We start from the raw sequence: 18,626 nt of genomic DNA on the forward strand, positions 1-18,626 counted from the left end.
ATTAGAATTATGATGCAGCAATCCCACTTCTGGTATCTACCCAAAGGAAACAAAAATACTGTTTCCAAATAAAGATCTGTACACAGACTCACAAAATTGTTCATAAAGCCCAAATCTAGAAACAATTCAAATATCCTTCAACCAGAGTAAACAATTGTATATCCATATAATGGAATGCCACTCATAAATAAAGAATGGATGTAACTACTAATAAAATCAACAACACAAATACATCTCAAAACTATCATCCTGGATGAAAATGAGACACATGGCTATATAAAGTATGATTACAAACTGTAATGAAAGAAAGTAGATCAGTGGCTCACACCTGTAATCCTACCGACTCAGGAAGCAGAGATCTAAGGATTGCAGTTTGAGGCCAGCCGAAGCAAGAAAGTACATGAGATTCCAATAAACTACTCAAAAAAGCAGGAAGTGGCACTGTGGCTCAAGTGGTAGAGCATTAGCTTTGAGTATAAGAAGCTCAGAGACAGGGTCCAGGCCCATTAAGTTATTCAGCTATTCCCTTGAGTGCAGAAGTGGTTAGAGACTGATTGCAAAGACACACGAGGAACTTTGATGGAACTATTCCAAGAAAAAAAATCACTGGAGTCATGAGTTCAAAGCTGCATATATACAACACAATCCACAGAACTATACCCTTTAAAATGTACTTATGAACATAATAAACTATGGCTCAATGAAGTTTCTTTTTTAAGATCTTAGCTGATGAGATCTGCACCTCACTAGGCGATTTATGAGGTTAACCAGGCTTCATTTCCTCACATGTACACATCTTATTTTTAAAGCAATTGCTTCTATGTCATGCAGTTATTGGGCTTCCACAGTGGAAAAAGGATTATAAAGTTACCTATACCCTATTTGCCCTATCTCACAAAGACGTTATGAAATACCAAATAAGATAAGTGATGGGAAAGTTCTTTGGCAACCATAAAATATTACACAATTACACAGAAGACTTTTTTTTTTCAAAAATAGACATGAAAATCTTTTTACACCCAGGACCTGAGATCCTTGTAAATTTATCCAAAAGCAGCCTTTGCTCAGAAATAATAAATAGTTGCCATTCAAATAGCCTTTGAAATATCCCTCCAGGATCTGCTACCTATTGTGTCTCTTGGGTTACTGAATGTCTCAGTGTAATATTATCTAGTATTATCTGCACTTTCATTTTTCAGAGGAAAAAAGAACTGTGAAGAAAATTTTTTTTAAAAAAACAGACCAGCATGGTAAGACATTTATTTCCCAGTGGGGGGGGGGGGTTGATCAATATCTAGATAACTGTCTTTTTTTTTTTTTTTTTTTTTTTTTTGGCCAGTCCTGGGCCTTGGACTCAGGGCCTGAGCACTGTCCCTGGCTTCTTCCCGCTCAAGGCTAGCACTCCGCCACTTGAGCCACAGCGCCGCTTCTGGCCGTTTTCTGTATATGTGGTGCTGGGGAATCGAACCTAGGGCCTCGTGTATCCGAGGCAGGCACTCTTGCCACTAGGCTATATCCCCAGCCCGATAACTGTCTTTTACTAAGCACTTTTCCAAAATGTACACGACTGAGGTGCTTTTTTTCCCCTCTAAGGTTAAATTTCTCTACATGCAATATTTTAATCCCACCTATCTTTACTGTTTCCTGATGTAACTTGCATTTGTGAGGGTAATTTGAAAAAGTATATATGAAAACCTTTAAAACCCGTGTGGTACAATCATTTCACACTTTTGCCTGCAGCAAAATTTTACACGGATTCTCTCTCTCTCTCTTTTTTTTCCTACTGCTATTATACAAGCGGGCTCTCCGCTATGCTATCAAGTTGGAATGCTATTTGACATTTGGCCTAGTTGTGCTTGCCATTTTCCACACTGCGGTGAAGTGTGGAGGCATTCTGGAAGACATAGTCCCTTCCCAATGTAGTTTCAGCGACTGGATTTTCTACCACAACTCACAAGCTTAGAGTTAATCCACCAGCAACAGGTACTGCAACCCAAAATAGACAAAGCCTACAAAACACACACCACCACCACCACCACCACCACCACCCAAAAAAATATACTGCTATCGTTTTCGATCTTTTAAGACTCCTTTCCAGTAACAGGTGTAAGGAGGGGAAGACTCCACAGCCAATTCTAACGCCAAGGCTTTCACTACGAGACTCTGTGCCACTTCAGCCCTGGTCAATAGCAATCCTAATCTCTTAGGTGTCACGTTTCTCCTTCGATCACACTAAGGTCGCTCAGTCTGGTAAAAAAAAAAATTTTTATTTTTTTAATGCACAGCTCCAATTTTAAGTTTCCAAGAAACCCCGCAAGATCGGTCCTTCGCCTAAGAGACTCCCCCACCCCAACCCCTGGACAGGGCTGAACGTGCAACTCGGTTCCCCCGATGCCAGCCCCGAGCTGGAAGGGAGCCTCCCAGAGGGCGACTGGTCACGGGGAGGAGGGGAGAGGGCTGAGGTCCAATCCAGCCCGCGCCCAGCTCCCTTTTGGCAGCCAGGACCACGGGAGCCCCAGCACCTCCGGCCGCGGCGCAAGGGGGACCCGAGAGGCCGAGCGGCGCGTGGCTGCGGCCGGACGTAAACAAACCCCCGGGGTGTGTGTGGGGGGGGGGGAGGCATGGCGGAGGAGGGGGTGCGGTGAGGAGACCCGACCTCCGCTCCGACCACCCCCCCGCCCAGTTCACGTCCCCCCATCACACACACACACACACACACCGCCGCCGCGGGCCCAGCGCCGCCGAGGACCTGGTCCCGGATCCAGCGCGGCCGCGCGCGCCCCCGCGACCACAGCGGCCCCGACCCCCACAGGCCCAGGAACCTCGCGAGCCCCGAGCCCCGGAGGCCACCCGGGCTGCGCGCGCCCTCCAACCCCCGGGCCCGCAGCGCCCCTAACCTGAACGCGCAATCCGGGTCTCGGGCGTCTCGGCCTGGTGAGCCCAGTCCGTTCCTTTTGCTGAAAAGCTTCTGAAACAACGTGGGGGCCATGCTGGCCAATGCCAGGGCCACCCCCCGGGGCGGGAGGGGGTGACGCTCGGGCTCGGGGCGCTTTCGCTAGGCCCCCCGCTCCTACAGCCGCCCCGCCACCCCCATGGGCGCCTCAGTCATATGACAGAAATTAGTCACTTCAAACGGCCACGGCGCGCGGGGCGGGGCGCGAGGCGAGGCGCGCGCCGATTGGCTGGCGGCGGGCCCCGTCACGTGTCGGCGCGCGGAGGGAGGGCGGGCGGGCGGGGGTGTGGGGCGGGGCCGGCCCCGTCCTCGGGGCTGCTCACGAGGCGGGGCGTGCCCTGCGCGGAGGGCACGGCTCCCCGGGGCCGATCCCGCCCCGCCCCGCGGGGGCGCGGGAGGAACGCCCTCGGCACGGGTTCCTCGCGGAGGCTGTCAGTGCCTATCTGGGATTACGGCGGGGTGACGCAGGACCGACGCCGCGGACCTTGGAGTGCACGAGCCCCCGGGCGACCCGGAGGGGTGCTGACGGCCGACTCTCCGCCCAGCCAGCGCGGCCTTCCGCACCTCCTCCGCTCCTCGGCCGCACAGAGGTGTGGGGGGGGAGTGGGGCTGAGCTTGCAGCCCTGGGGGCTCCCAGGTGGTGCCCCGGCTCGGAGATGAACGGCGCCCACTCGGGAGCCACCTGCCGGGACCCAGCTGGGCTCAGGGGACGTGGGTCGCCCCTCCAGGGACAGACCAGCCTGCAGGGGGGCCACCCCCCTCCCCCTCTCCCCCCCGCCTTTGGAAGCTCAGGCTGTTTCCTTGGAGACCGACAAAAATCACAACTGAAACCGACGGAGGGAAGGGGTCTGGAGGAGAACCGTCTCGGCCCGAAGGTCTCCATAGCTGACCCTCAATGTTCGTTGCTTGGAATGCGGGGGATTGAGGGTGTGTAGTTCGGTGGTTAAAGGGGTTTGCACAGCAAGCACCGAGAACAACCCATTTTCGGGAAGACCTAGGTGGGGCAGGAATCAGAACTTGCAGGAGGTAAAGAAGTATATCTAAAAACCCAAGGAAAAAGGGGTGGGGGGAGGGGAGGAACAGGGTAATACTTTCCAAAAAGAAACTGTGGTACATAAATTATCTATCTCACAGTCTTTTTGAGCCCAAACAGCTAAAATACATCAGCGTCCGGACAAAACTAGTCCAAAACAAATTTTTAACAACTCGCCCAACATGCAGAGAGACATGCAGTCTCTCTGAGAAATGTGGATACAAGGAAATAATGAACGTGGCCCGATGGTTCATTTTGACAATTAGGTATAGAAATCAATCATGTGCAGATAGATTAAGTGCCCTAACTTATTACATAATAAGAAAGAGTCAATTGTGACAATTCGTATCTCTTTGATAATTTGCTCATGCCCAACATGTTGAGCTCCACTGTTACAAGCAGTCCCCAGCATTACAGGATGGTCTCAAACTTGAAATCCCCCGCTTCCACCTCCCAAGTGCACAGGTCAAGGTTTCTAAAGCATTAATTAGAAATGATTAAGAAATGTGCTCATAGCTGGGCACAATGGCTAGCCCTATCATTTCAGCTACACAAGAAGCTGAAAACAGGGTTGAGGCTTCAGGGCCAGCCAGGGCAAAATGGTCAAGATAGCCCCTCTCAACAGCTGTATGCACTTGTGATCTCAGCTACAATAGAAAGTAGAAATAGGATTGTGGTCTAGGCTGACATTGGCAAAAGTTGAGACCCTATCTCAAAAATAATGAGAGCAAAATGGTCCGGAGGTGAGGCTCAAGTAGTAAGTAGGAGTGTCTATCAAGTGTGAAGCTCTGAGTTCAAACCCCAAAAGCTAGTAGCACAAGAAGGCAGGAAGGCAGGTAGGCAGGCAGGAACACAGCCTGAAAATGTTTAAATTCTGGACGCTGGGATTGCACAGTAAACAAACAAAACAATTTTCTAGATGAGAAGACACTAAATATAGTGACTAGTGTGAAGGAAATAACTTAGTGATGAAAGAAGGCAGAGGAAAAGTATTTCTGAGAAGATAACAAAGTTTGAAGTACATAATTAGAATCATTTAAAACAACAAAAAATCATTTAAGGTCCTCTGTGAGTTAATTGCCCAACTCCAGAAACTACATGGGATTCAAAATACCAGAACTATATCACCTATACATTTCATATAATCCTCTGGATTCTGACACAAACATTATGATGCCAGAGCTATGTATTTTCCCAACAAGATAACTGTATATAATACAGAATGACATTTTTATAAACAAAATGTAAGTCCATGTTTTTTAAAGGTGAAAATGTATGCATCCTATCAGTCAAATCATTTAGGGAAGTTTTATTTTTACAGTAGCAAATTATCCTTTATGAGTGGCAACAGGCTCAAGCCTTCTATATAGGACCAAAGACTCTAAGGACTAATGGCCGTTCAGAGCTAGCACAGAGAATATTTCCAGTGTCCTCAGAAGAAGTTTCCAAATACAATAACCTTGTGTGCTTTCATCTTGGGAAAAATTACTTCATGGGTAATTATAGTTATTAATAGTAAGGGGAAAGAACATTACTGCTTACATAAGAGATACCTTAGTATTCTCTAGTCATGCAACAGCTTCATTTCTGTAGTCTGTCTTATACTAGAAAGGTACATAGAAAACAAATTTATTTGCTAGCACTCATTGTATTTCTCTTCTATTGCAGCCTAGTGCTAAAATCAGGCTCAAAGAACACTTAAATGATAAGTTTATCATAAAAGAGGACACAATTCTACTTAAATTTAAATATTTCTGAAATCAATATCAATATATCCTATTTTTTTTCCCTTTTACTTACTACTCCCTCATCCCATAGAAAAGCTGAGGTATCTTAAAAGCAGCCCTTTTAAGTTTAAGGAGTCATCCTGGAAGAAATACGAGAAAGCTCACAATTGTTATCTACTAATTTTGCTACATTATATGAATGTGCAACTATTAAGTTGCAAATATTAAACATAAATCCTACATTCTCAAGAAGATTCAGTTTCCTCCAAATCCTAACAATCTATGGTCTCTATCAAACTGCCTCCAAAACCACCCTTCTGAAAATATGGCAAGTCAACTCTTCACTAAAGCTATCTTCTGGCTTCCAGATAAGAAAAGATGGCAACAAATTGGAATCTTGATTCTTTAACCACCACACTAAGACAGTTATGCTAAATTATTCTGAAACATTACATTTTCATTGATATCTCAAAAAACGCAATCTATATGGACCTAGGGTACATCAGTTTTAAAACCTCTTCAACCAACTACTTATTGCCTTTTAATAAGAAAAGACAGCACTAGAAATACTAGAAATCAATTTTGTTTTGTTTTGTTTTTTTGCCAGTCCTGGGGCTTGAACTCGGGACCTGAGCACTGTCCCTGGCTTCTTTTTGCTCAAGGCTAGCACTCTACCACTTGAGCCACAGTGCCACTTCCGGCTTTTTCTGTATATGTGGTGCTGAGGAATCGAAACCAGGGTTTCATGTATATACAAGGTGAGCACTTTACCACTAGGCCATATTCCCAGCCCAAATCAATTTTTTTTTTAATTCAGCAAACATTTAAGTCTTCCCCCAGGTCTCAGAATATTTCAGTCATTGGAGACAGGGCATTGAAAAAGAGAGTCCCTCTTCTGGGGAACTTAGTTCTTAATGGGAAGAAAAAAATAAACAAGATATTGCAAATTGTGATAAGAGGAAAGAGATAAATTAACAGAAAGCACCCTAAATTTAGATAGGGTGGTCAGGGAAGGCCCAGGCTAAGAATCAGCATTCGAGCTGATTCTTCTCATATTTGCTAGATGGGCAGGCTTCATCAACTTTCTCCTGTTAGTCCTATTACTAATAATTAAGTAATGTCAGGCCAAGCATGGTGACACATGCTTCTAATCCCAGCTACTCAAGAAACAGGGACAGAATCACAAATTTGAGGCCAGCTGGGTCAATAGGAATAGTTAGACTATGTCTCAAAAACAAAATCAAAAGAGCTAGCTGAAATGTAGATTGCTTGCCTAGCATATACAAGGCCCTGCATTTAATTACTAGAAATGAAAAGAGAAAAGAAAAAAAAATAATGATCCCAACTCTGAAACCTTGAATGCTTATTTTAACTCCCTGTCTCATTCTCCCCTGTATTATATAGATTTACACAAGTCAATTAAGACAAATCTTCAAATCCTATCTTCTAGCATTTTCTAAACTGTATTATTATGGTCAACTGTTTACCTTTCCTATTTTTTCCTTATTAGTAATATGAAATTATCAAATGTTATGTCCTCTTGTCTGACCAGGCCCAATCCAAGAACCCAATTCAGGAATCTACCACCTGATTAGCAACTATCAAATAATGCATTCTCATTCTTTCCCTTAGATTGTCAACTCCTTGAAGGCAGGAAACAGACTTCCTATATAATTTCTTATTCTCCTACTGCTTATCACAGCTCTGCTTTTTACAATCACAAGTTTCTCACTTAGTTGAATACTCATTTAGAATACAGGTCTAAATTTCTATGATAGCTCTGCTATTAATATTTTCTTCTACATTTCCTCACCAGACATATCAACTTTAAAAATATCTTCAGTTATGGTTTAAGGTCTTATTAAATCATCTACAAAGGGCTGGAGATTTAGCTCAGTGGAAGAGCACTCGGCCTGACAAGTGCAAGGTCCTGAGTTCGGCCCTCAGCTGTAGAAAAGATAGAAAGTTAAATCATTTACAAGAACATCTTCCTAAGACTCACTTAAAAACGAGTATTACATAGGTTACTTTTAACCTCAAATTAGCTCTAGATATTATGATTTTCCTTGGCAATGAAACAGCTTTGAAACTTCTTTACTTTTATGTATAATGTAAGTAAAACTATCAGACACCAAAGCTCAACAATTTTCTAACTACTCCATTCACTGACAATAGCATTGCTGTGTGTGTGTGTGTGTGTGTGTGTGTGTGTAGGAGGAAGGGCAATGTCTAGACACCACAAGCTTTATTACCAAACTAATAAGAATAATATTCCTATAGATAGTAATAACTAACGAAGGCTGGTTGGGATGAGATAATATAGCAAATACTTAAGTGTACGATTGACTATACATATTGTATAGTCCCTTACTTTAGCAAATCCTGAATACAGAGTTTCTTTTAATCAGACCTGGAATTTTGTCTCTCACTCATGTGGTTTCAATTAAGTTCTGTTAAAAATAGCTTGTAACATAAGCATTTTCATTCTTAGCATTTCAACAACTTTAATACTTTTAGTCTACACAAAGAATAGACATTAGGGAAAAAAACAATCCAAGGAAGTTATATAGGATACTGGTGCTGTCTCTTTTTAAACAGTAAAACCATTTTAGTGTATACTCTTCTATCAGCTATTAGGTTTTTTCACAATAAAATTCATATATTTAAGAAGCATACTTAAGACATTTAAGAAGAATGTTTTTCTTTTTCTAACAAAGAAAAAAATCTCATTTCCATTTCCTTAAGTTTTAACAATGTTTTTCTTAACTAATTAAAAGAAAGAAAAAGAAGACTAATAGATTTTTTTTCACATAGAGATAGAGTAGAAGTAATTGGAAAATTTTAATTCTTCATTTCATGTAATTTCAGGCAGGCATTCTGCTTGTACAGACTGACTTCATATCTTCAAAGAAGTGAAAATTCAAATTCAGACACAGCTGTTAAATCCTGCCATTTGTTTCCATTATAATATCTGGAGAAAAATGTAACAATAGATTACTTCATACAGAAGCAAGTGGGGGAACAGAACAGTTATGAATAACTAGTCCCTGGAGGTGAGAGCTCTTGTCTAGGTCACCGTAATTCAACATCACCATGCCTTAGGCAACAAATCCAGAGGTTATTTAAAAACAAAAACAAAAAAAAAGAAAAGGATTATCTGGCTCACCCTTTCCTAAACACCCTGGGATTTTACATGTATGTGTGTAAATAAGTATATATGTAAATAAACACACACACACACACACACTTTTTTTTAGGTGTCAGGAAGTCTGCTCAATAACATTCCAGAGGAAAGCCAAAGGAAGACTGTGCCAATTGCCATTGCAGGGCCCCTAATCTCAGTCTTGCAACCTGGGGGAATAGATCCAGCTGTGCCTTCATCCTTGTCCTCCTCAGCACCCCCTAGGCAAAAGCCCCCACATTCTCTCCTTTGCCTTCTTCTTTGTTGAATCCAAAATCATCCTAAATACAGAATTATTGAGCCTTTCCCCCCGGGTCTTACCCCAGGAGATTCACAGGGCTAGTTTTACCTATTGTCCATTACCACTCTCACATTAAGATACATCTTCCTCCCTTACCTAATCAGCCACTGCCAATGGTACTGAAATTTGGTTGCACTTCAGAATTACATGAGATTTTAAAAACCTGACATCTTGGTCACACATCTTGGTCATGCCAATTAGAATCTTTGAGAGACGGACCCAAATATCAGACGTGACAGTGTGCAGTGTAGCTACATTTGTGAACTAGAGACCTCTAGCTTTGATCTTGCAGGATCCATGGACGGATAATATTAGCACCACTTAGAATATTGTTAGGAATGTAGACTCTTGGGTCTCATTCAAATCTAATGTATCAAAATCTCCACCTGCACATGATCTTCAAATTACCCTCTACTATTCCTTGTTGTCTTTTTTTTTTTGAAGGTTCATAAGGAGGTTTATTAGTGGGGCCATAGTTCCCATGGGAGAGGGAGCTACATGGCGTCTGCACCTTATCCAGGTGCCTTGTTGTCTTTTCTAAATCCAGACACTATTCATTTATTAGAGACTGTCCATATTAGTCTTGGGTAATTTGCCAAGTGGGTACCATCAGCCCACTTGACTGACTAGCCTTCACCTTCCCTTCACCTTCTCAAAGTCCATATGTACAACCTTTATTTTCCCATCATATTATAGGACACTAATTTCCAACTTGAAAATACTAAAGACTTACAAATCATCTCCTAAGCATCCTTCTTTGCACTGCCCTGGCTCAGTTAGTGACTAAATTCTGTAGGGCATGCATGCATGTGTGTGTATACATATATATACATGTATGTGTGGGTGTATGTGTGTATGCATATTAGTTAAATATATTGCATATATTTTAGACTTTAGAGTTGTTCTCAAACTCCAGAACCCCTGAATTAAGATTGCTGAGGCAGTGGCATGGTAGTTTTCATTATTTACAAATTCCTTGGGTGGTCTGAGTATGACGCTGTGAGATCCTCTATCCCATATGTGCATTTTTCAATTTTCTTCATGCGTACTTTTTCAAAGCTTACACCTGGCCTTTCTACTTCCAGCTCATTGCTTTCCAAATCACCTGCACACTTCTTGCCAAAGTGTTCAAATTAAAAAGTAAATCTGGCCAGAATAAAATGAAAAGTTAGGGCTGGGGATATGGCCTAGTGGCAAGAGTGCTTGCCTCCTATACATGAGGCCCTGGGTTCAATTCCCCAGCACCACATATACAGAAAATGGCCAGAAGCGGCGCTGTGGCCCAAGTGGCAGAGTGCTAGCCTTGAGCAAAAAGAAGTCAGGGACAGTGCTCAGGCCCTGAGTCCAAGCCCAGGACTGGCCAAAAAAAAAAAAAGTTAACATGTCATAGGAGGTTCTCTATCATCTGCTCCCAATTACCACTCAGGACTCAGTTTCTCAGAAAGTCCAACCTCCATTCAAGCTGATCATAACTAATTTAGATTCTTTAACTGAGGGTGCTTTAAGCCACAGAGGCTTTGTTGTTTTGTTATGGTGTGTTTTTCCCCCCTCATAGTTGGCATTCTACCACTTGAACAATGCCTCCAGCCCAACACTCTTGCTGGTTAATTGGATATGGAATCTCTTGAACTTTTAGGTACATGTTGGCTTTGAACCACACTCTCTAGAACTTAAGTCTTCTGAATAACTAAGATTACACGTGTGAGCCAATGGCACCTAGCTAGCCACAGTGCTTTTAAGTTGTTCCCTCTTCCTAAAAGGTCTATCCCAAAGATTTCCCTATGGGCCTCAGATCATCCTCTAGAAGATGCCCATATTCACTGTGAATGCCAACAGAATTCTACATATATCTCTATGAAAGTCCTTTGGACTTTTTCTACCCATCTGACTACTTCTAAGGGATTATAAACATTCAGAAGAGGGCAGCTATGTCATTACCTCAAATAGTTGTTACTATTTGCATCTAGCATGTGACATCCAGATTCAATAAATGTTTACTGACTGAATCACTTCTACTAATTTTCCTTTAAGTAGCATAGTGCCAGTTATTAAAAACCAGCCTACTGCCCAGGGTCCTAGACCATCAAAGTGAGCTTCACCTTATAACTCTGATTAGATTACTGCCAAACTAGCTAAAACATCAAATGCCAGGACTAAAAATAGGCTGTTGCATATTTAAAATAACATGATCACAAGTTAGCTTGGGTCTTTGCTATTTTTACTAAAGGAAAGGCAGAGAGACAAGTGGCCAGTAGTTGAAAGAAAATTCTTGGGTGAGGAGGCTACTGTTAGGGTGAGAGCCTATAAAGACACCAGGAGGTGGCAGCATTAGCTCAACATTCAAAACTCAACACTGGACCCTTCCAACCACATTTTGATTTTGATTTGTTGCACACGGAAACCCAGAATTTGGGCCATATCTGATATCATAAACTAATCAGACATATCAAATTAAGGGCTTTTAAAAAATAATTTTACTGTGTGTGTGCGCGCGCGCGTGTGTGTGTGTGTGTGTCCTGAGGCTTGAACTCTGGGCTTGGGGGCTGTCTCTGAGCTTTTTTGCTCAAGGCTAGAGCTACCACTTGAGCCACAGCTCCACTCCAACCTTATTCTGGCTAATCAGAGATTAAAGTCTCACAGACTTTCCTGCTCTGTCTGGCTTTGAATCACAATCCTCAAATCTCAGCCTCGTAATTAGGATTACAGGTGTGAGATACTGGCATCTGGCACTTCTTAACATTCTAACACATCATACACACACACAATCAGATGTTCTGCTAGTTGCATTATATGGTTCATCAGACCCACTGGTGCTTAACGAGTCAGTGAAAGAGATGTTATTTGGAACCTTTGACAGGTCCCTTATAGGTGAATCACAATGTGGATCCAGGATCTTGGAATAATGCTGTCATTCTTGGAGTATAAATAATCCTTTCTAAAAACATCATCTGTTCTATTCCTAGCCTTATTCAGCTAACCAATATGATAGTTACCATGTGACTATGGTGCACTATCTGAGCCATAAAGTGAAGATCAGGACTTTGTTATCAAATGAAAGTGGTGTATACAAGAATGGACTTGGGCATGTACTGACTGTACAAATAATGATATGGAGAAATTGCCTAAGCTGGTCGCTGGTGGCTCATGACTATAATACTAGCTACTCAAAGGCTGAGATATAAGGATCATTATTCAAAGCCAACTAGGGCAGGAAAGTCTGTGTGACTCTTCAATTAACTACCATAAAACTGGAGGCAGTACTGTGGCTCAAAATGGTAGAGTGCTAGCCTTGAGCATAAAAAGCTCAGGGACAGTGCCCAGGCCCTGAGTTCAAGCCCCACAATCAACAACAACAAAAACCCAACCAAAACAAAAAAACCCTAAATGCCACAGATGCCATTTTATCTACATCATATGTTTCTCAGCCTGCACTTATGATGAAATTGGGAATTCTCTACAATCAACAGAGAAAAATATGGAAGAAAAAACTCAGGTTTGGTTTACATATTGTTCTGTCTCTCTCTGACACATCCCTGAAGGAAACTGATGAAAAGAAATCCTTCAGGTGAGAAGAACTGAATAGTGTGCCTGTTTGTTTTGTTGGAAGGAGAAATGGCCAGCTGTTGAATTATATTGGTTCATAGATAGTATAGCAAATGGTTTGGCTGGATCCTCAGGAACTTGGAAATAACATGATTGGAAAACTGGTGAAAAGGCCGTTTGAGAAGAGGCAATGGCTAGACCTCTCTGAATGGGCAAAGAAGATTATGTCTGGAATAAAGACATTTCTTAGGGTCTCCTAATGTTACCCTTCCCTGTGATTAAGGTTAATTGGGACACAGTTTAATCCAGGCAGTACTAGTAATGCCTCAAACCTACCAGAAAGGAATGACTGGGGTCACTCACTAACCATAACATCTGAGGTACTTGCTGAAAGGCAGAGGGAGTATGGAATGGGTGATAGAAGAAGCAAGTTATAAATACTAACTATGATCATGTGACTCATTAAACAAATATTTTGGGTTTTTTTGCCCTATCAATTTATTATATAACATAAATGTATAACAAATAGTTAAATATATACCACAGTTTTAAGTCACATAATACAAGAGTAAACATCAGCCAAGGACTGTTCTAGGAAAAGGGATATGCTAGACAGTTGTATCATGATAAGCAAAAGTATGACTCTGCTATTACCTTTTTGTCTTTGTCATTGGAGACTAAGTATGCTTTACTCTTTTTTTTTTTTTTGCCAGTCCTGGGCCTTGGACTCAGGGCCTGAGCACTGTCCCTGGCTTCTTCCCGCTCAAGGCTAGCACTCTGCCACTTGAGCCACAGCGCCGCTTCTGGCCGTTTTCTGTATATGTGGTGCTGGGGAATCGAACCTAGGGCCTCGTGTATCCGAGGCAGGCACTCTTGCCACTAGGCTATATCCCCAGCCCCGGAGACTAAGTATGCTTTAAAAAGTATATGAATGATGGGCTGGGAATATGGCCTAGTGGCAAGAGTGCTTGCCTCCTATACATGAAGCCCTGGGTTCAATTCCCCAGCACCACATATACAGAAAATGGCCAGAAGTGGCTCAAGTGGCAGAGTGCCTTGAGCAAAAAGAAGCCAGGGACAGTGCTCAGGCCCTGAGTCCAAGTCCCAGGACTGGCCAAAAAAAAACAACCCCAAAACAACAACAAAAAGTATATGAATGAATAATTGAGAAGGCATGGAGTACGATAGTTGAACATGACAACTTGGTGAGGCTATATTGCATAATTATTCAATCAAACAATAATCTACAGGTTATTATTATTGTTAAGGTATTTTGTAGATGTGGCTACCTTCTGTAATATTACCACTATAGTTAGGCTTCATCCAATCAGCTGAAAGGCCTTAAAAACAAAACAGGTTTCTCTGAAGGAGAAATTGTCCTGCAGATTGCCTCATCTGCCCCTCTTCAAGAATTTTTAATCTACTAGCCTGCCTTACAGTGTTCAAACTAGACTCCACAATCATGTAAGTTAATTCTTTGAAATCTCCCTCTGTGTCTCTGTTTCTCTTTCTCTATCTCCACACATACATGTGTGTATATGTAAATGTACATATGTACAAATTCCCATATGCATGGACACGTGTATGTGTGTTTATGTGTTGAGGGCCCAGATAGAATGAAAAAGCAGAAGAAAGGTAAAATGACCCTAATACAATTGTCAGATGAACAGTATTGAATTAAGTATTCTAGGAACTTATTTAAGAAGAGGTTTTTGTGGACCTAAAGAGTGCTCAGCGTAGGCACTATGGAGGAAATGATAACAAAAGTTAAAGAGTAGACAGCTTGGATACATCAAAGTTATGTAAAAATCACTGAACCTCAGTTGTTTCACCGGTTGCTTCCTCATAAAAGATTCTAAAGATCCATTAAAGAATCAGATATTCAGAAGAGGCACTGCGGCTCAAGTGGTAGAGCGCTAGCCTTGAGATGAAGAGCTCAGGGACAGCGCCCAGGCCCACAGTTCAAGTCCCAAGACTGACCAAAAAAAAAAAAAGATTCAGATATTCAGGGTAATTAAAAAATACAAAACAAGGGCTGGGGATATGGCCTAGTGGCAAGAGTGCTTGCCTCGTATACACGAGGCCCTGGGTTCGATTCCCCAGCACCACATATACAGAAAATGGCCAGAAGTGGCGCTGTAGCTCAAGTGGCAGAGTGCTAGCCTTGAGTAAAAAGAAGCCAGGGACAGTGCTCAGGCCCTGAGTCCAAGCCCCAGGACTGGCAAAAAAAAAAAAAACAAAAAAAAAACCACCTTATTTTCAATTCAGAAGTTTTGAAAGAGTGAACTTCTTTCCACTACCTGGTAGGTGTTGGACAAACTGTGTAGCTCTTTAGCCTTATTACTAATATATAATACAGAGATGAGAGTGCACATGCTATTACAGAGAAATAAATGAGATAAAGGCTAGGTATAGTGGCTCACACCTGCAATTCCAGCTAGTTAGCAAAACCCTGTATCAATTGCCAGCAGGCGGGCCGGAGCATGCCTGTGTCCTAGCTACACATGAGAGGGTTAGTGACACTGGCTCACACGGTAGAGTGCCTGACCAGAGGTTTACAATTTTACCATTTCAATTTTGTGAAAAACCTCAAAATGTAGTTTATAAATAAAAATTTCCATGTATATAAGGATTTATAATGTAAAAAATGTTCACATAATTCAAAGAGTAAGCATTCATGCTACATTACCTTGAGGAACATCCTTAGGAGGGGAATATTTCTTCTTCTTTACAATAACACCTTTACTTTTAACTTGTCTTGTTCCTGGTGATGCTTTAATAATACAACAAATTTCTGATGCATCTAAAGGAAACTGAAAAAAAGTAATTATTGCATTAATTCCCTCAGGGCTATGTTTTTATTCTATTTTATTTTCAATGTGAAGTCTTAATAACATTTATCATAGGTATTACTAATAGTTAATTGTTTATTAAATGCTTACTCTACCCCAGACACTAACTGGCATGGTGCACCAGATTTCATATTGGTTCTGCATTCAATAGAGAATGACTATAAAACACATGATATTCTTTAAGTTGGTATTGGGTTCTGACGTTCTCCTAAGATAAATAATATTACATGTTTGTGTGTATATGGGTGCCTTTGTGTATGTAGTTTCACTCATTCTGAAATCTGAAACTGTCCATGCTCACCTAAATATGAAAGAGTTGATGTGTATGTGCACATGTGTGCATGTCTGATTTATAATGCCGTTGCTTTATTTTCTCTTGTTTGCATACAACTTTTTCTTTCATGGGTATAATAGTTTTCCTGTGTTAGTATGCACTTTCATCCTATCATAGAAATTGGGAAATGGAGTTTATAGGAGACAAGGTACAGAGAAGATAAGGGCAAAGGGAGCAGGGGTTATCAGCAATAAAAGGCTGGTGAGTATCATCCAAGTACTTTGTTTTAATTGTGGCTTAAAGTAGAAGTTACAAAATGCAGTAGGAATGTAGGAGGTAGCTTCCAACTATGGATATCTGTATGCGATGCCTATGTACCTGTCTCCAAGGTGGCACTTAAACGATTATTTTACATTTTCCTTTAAAAGAATCTCCAATTGTGGAAATTTGAAAGTTACATTTGAGGGCTGGGGATATGGTCTAGTGGCAAGAGTGCTTGCCTCGTATACACGAAGCCCTGGGTTCTATTCCCCAGCACCACATATACAGAAAATGGCCAAAAGTGGCACTATGACTCAAGTGGTAGAGTGCTAGCTTTGAGCAAAAAGAAGCCAGGGACAGTGCTCAGACCCTGAGTCCACCCCCCAGGACTGGCAAAAAAGAAAGAAAGTTACATTTGAAAAATACAAATTGAGATTTCCAAATATGAAATCCGGTATCCCGATCCTTGAAACTCACAAGACAGGTTAGGAGCAATGTCATGCTCAAGTCAGTTTCACATCAGAAGCAATAACCTATAGCTAATGTCAGTAGGCAAATTACAGTTCTAAAGATCACTAGAGACTATTGTGTTACTCTCAACTGTGTGACAACAGTCTTATGGCTGAATTATACATAATACATTTTCTTTGGAAATGTCATTAGTTAATACCACAGGATAACAGAGGTTTGGATAAACCATACTTAAAATGACATTATAATTACTTAAGTGCAACTGCAAATAGATGCTATAATAAGAGAGTCTCCAAATAGGACTAATGACTTTTCCTCCTACTCCTCTCCTAAGGAAGAAAACTTTGCTAAATATTTACCATTAAGAACTTTTCAGCACAACACTGGTGGCTCACGCCTGTAATCCTAGCTACTTAGGAGGCTGAAATCTGAGGATCACAGTTCCAAGCCAGCCCAAGCAGGAAAGTCTGTGAGATTTTTGTCTCTAATTAATCACCAAAAATGTTAGAAGTGGAGCTGTGCCTCATCTGTTACATTTCCTGCATTCTTAATGGTTATTGAGTAACCTCAAACTCTTACAGTAAAGTTTGACAAGCTTATGTGTCAATTTTATGTTAAGTATGCCTACTCTTGCTTTCTTTTGGTTATCATGTTATTGATCATGAAAAAATAGACAAACTAGATTTCATGGAAATTTAAAATTTTGGTGCATCAAAAGACGCTATCAAGGCTGGGAATATGGCCTAGTGGCAAGAGTGCTTGACTCATATACATGAAGCTCTGGGTTTGATTCCTCAGCACCACATATATAGAAAATGGACAGAAGTGGCGCTGTGGCTCAAGTGGCAGAGTAGTGCTAGCCTTGAGCAAAAAGAAGCCAGGGACAGTGCTCAAGCCCTGAGTCCAAGCCCCAGGTCTAGCAAAAAAAAAAAAAAAAAAAAAAAACCAAAAAACAAAACAAAAAAAAGACCCTATCATTAGTGAAAAGGCAATCCACAGAGTTGGCGAAAATATTTACAAATCATATAGCTGATTTTTCTTCCCACATAAATGATGTTTGCCTCAACTGAGTTAGACTTCTAAAAGTATCTGATATAACTATTTTAGTAACTAAAAGCAAATTGAAAATGCTACCTCATTTGAATTTTCTTGTGAACCTGATACAGGAGTTATTTCATTTGAATTAACATAATTGCTGACATTTGGAAACAGTTCTTCAAAAGTTGCTTTTTGCACTGAGGACAAATCGACCTATAAAAGAATAGGTTACTCTTTTGTAGAAGTTTCAAAAGCAATTATTTTTTAAGTAATTAAGCAGAAGTTAAAAGTACTATCTTATTAGAAGCATTTTCTTGTGAATTTGACTTATGAACAATTTCATATGAATGAATATAATTATGAACATTAGGAAATAACTTTCCAAAAATATGTTTAGCCATGGACAAATCAATGTAAAGCAATTTCCTAGTGACTTTTTACCTTAAAATTACTTTTCAAGCAGAATATTTTGCCATACTATAAATACGTTTTAATTTATTCATCCAATGTATATTTACTGATACACACTAACGAAATTTGACTCTCTGGCAATCATACCTCTAATTTCTTTCCCTCTTTCCTTCCTTTTCTGTGTGTGTGTGTGTGTGTGTGTGTGTGTGTGTGTGTGTGTGTGTGTGTGTGCGCGCGCGCGCCAGATATGGGGCTTGGACTCAGGACCTAAGCACTGTCCCTTAGCTTTTTTCCCTCAATGCTGGAGCTCTACAACTTGAGCTACAGTTCCATTTTGAGCGTGTGTGTGTGTGTGTGTGTGTGTGTGTATGTGTGTGTGTTTATGTGTGAGCCTGTGGTTAACGGGAGATAGGAATTTCATGGACTTTCCTTTGCCAGGCTGGCTTTGAATCTTGAACCTCAATTCTCAGATCTCAGGCTCTCAAGTAACTAGGATCACATGTATAAGCCACCTAGCACCTGCTCTTTCCTCTTCTTACCTACCTAGGTGAACTTTTTAAACGTGTATCTCTAGAAATAGA

The 18,626-nt window shown here is 41.3% G+C and overlaps 2 protein-coding genes across 3 annotated transcripts in view; both read right to left on the bottom strand.

Moving 5' to 3' along the window:
- Positions 1–3,095, bottom strand: part of Fnip1 (folliculin interacting protein 1) — a 58,517-nt gene extending 55,422 nt beyond the window's left edge. For both annotated transcript variants that reach the window (XM_048334016.1, XM_048334015.1), the window contains exon 1: positions 2,898–3,095. In XM_048334016.1, coding sequence (XP_048189973.1) covers positions 2,898–2,989 — 92 coding nt within the window. In that variant the 5' untranslated portion in view covers positions 2,990–3,095. The remainder of the gene's footprint in view (positions 1–2,897) is intronic.
- Positions 3,096–8,546: 5,451 nt separating this feature from the next.
- Meikin (meiotic kinetochore factor) overlaps positions 8,547–18,626 on the bottom strand; it is a 40,712-nt gene continuing 30,632 nt past the window's right edge. Inside the window, exons 12-14 of the mRNA XM_048333887.1 lie at positions 17,731–17,847; positions 15,428–15,551; positions 8,547–8,684 (exon numbers count right to left, since the gene is read on the bottom strand). Coding sequence (XP_048189844.1) covers positions 8,653–8,684; positions 15,428–15,551; positions 17,731–17,847 — 273 coding nt within the window. The 3' untranslated portion in view covers positions 8,547–8,652. The remainder of the gene's footprint in view (positions 8,685–15,427; positions 15,552–17,730; positions 17,848–18,626) is intronic.

The sequence above is a fragment of the Perognathus longimembris genome, chromosome 25, assembly GCF_023159225.1.
Source record: "Perognathus longimembris pacificus isolate PPM17 chromosome 25, ASM2315922v1, whole genome shotgun sequence".
Lineage (NCBI taxonomy): Eukaryota > Metazoa > Chordata > Mammalia > Rodentia > Heteromyidae > Perognathus > Perognathus longimembris.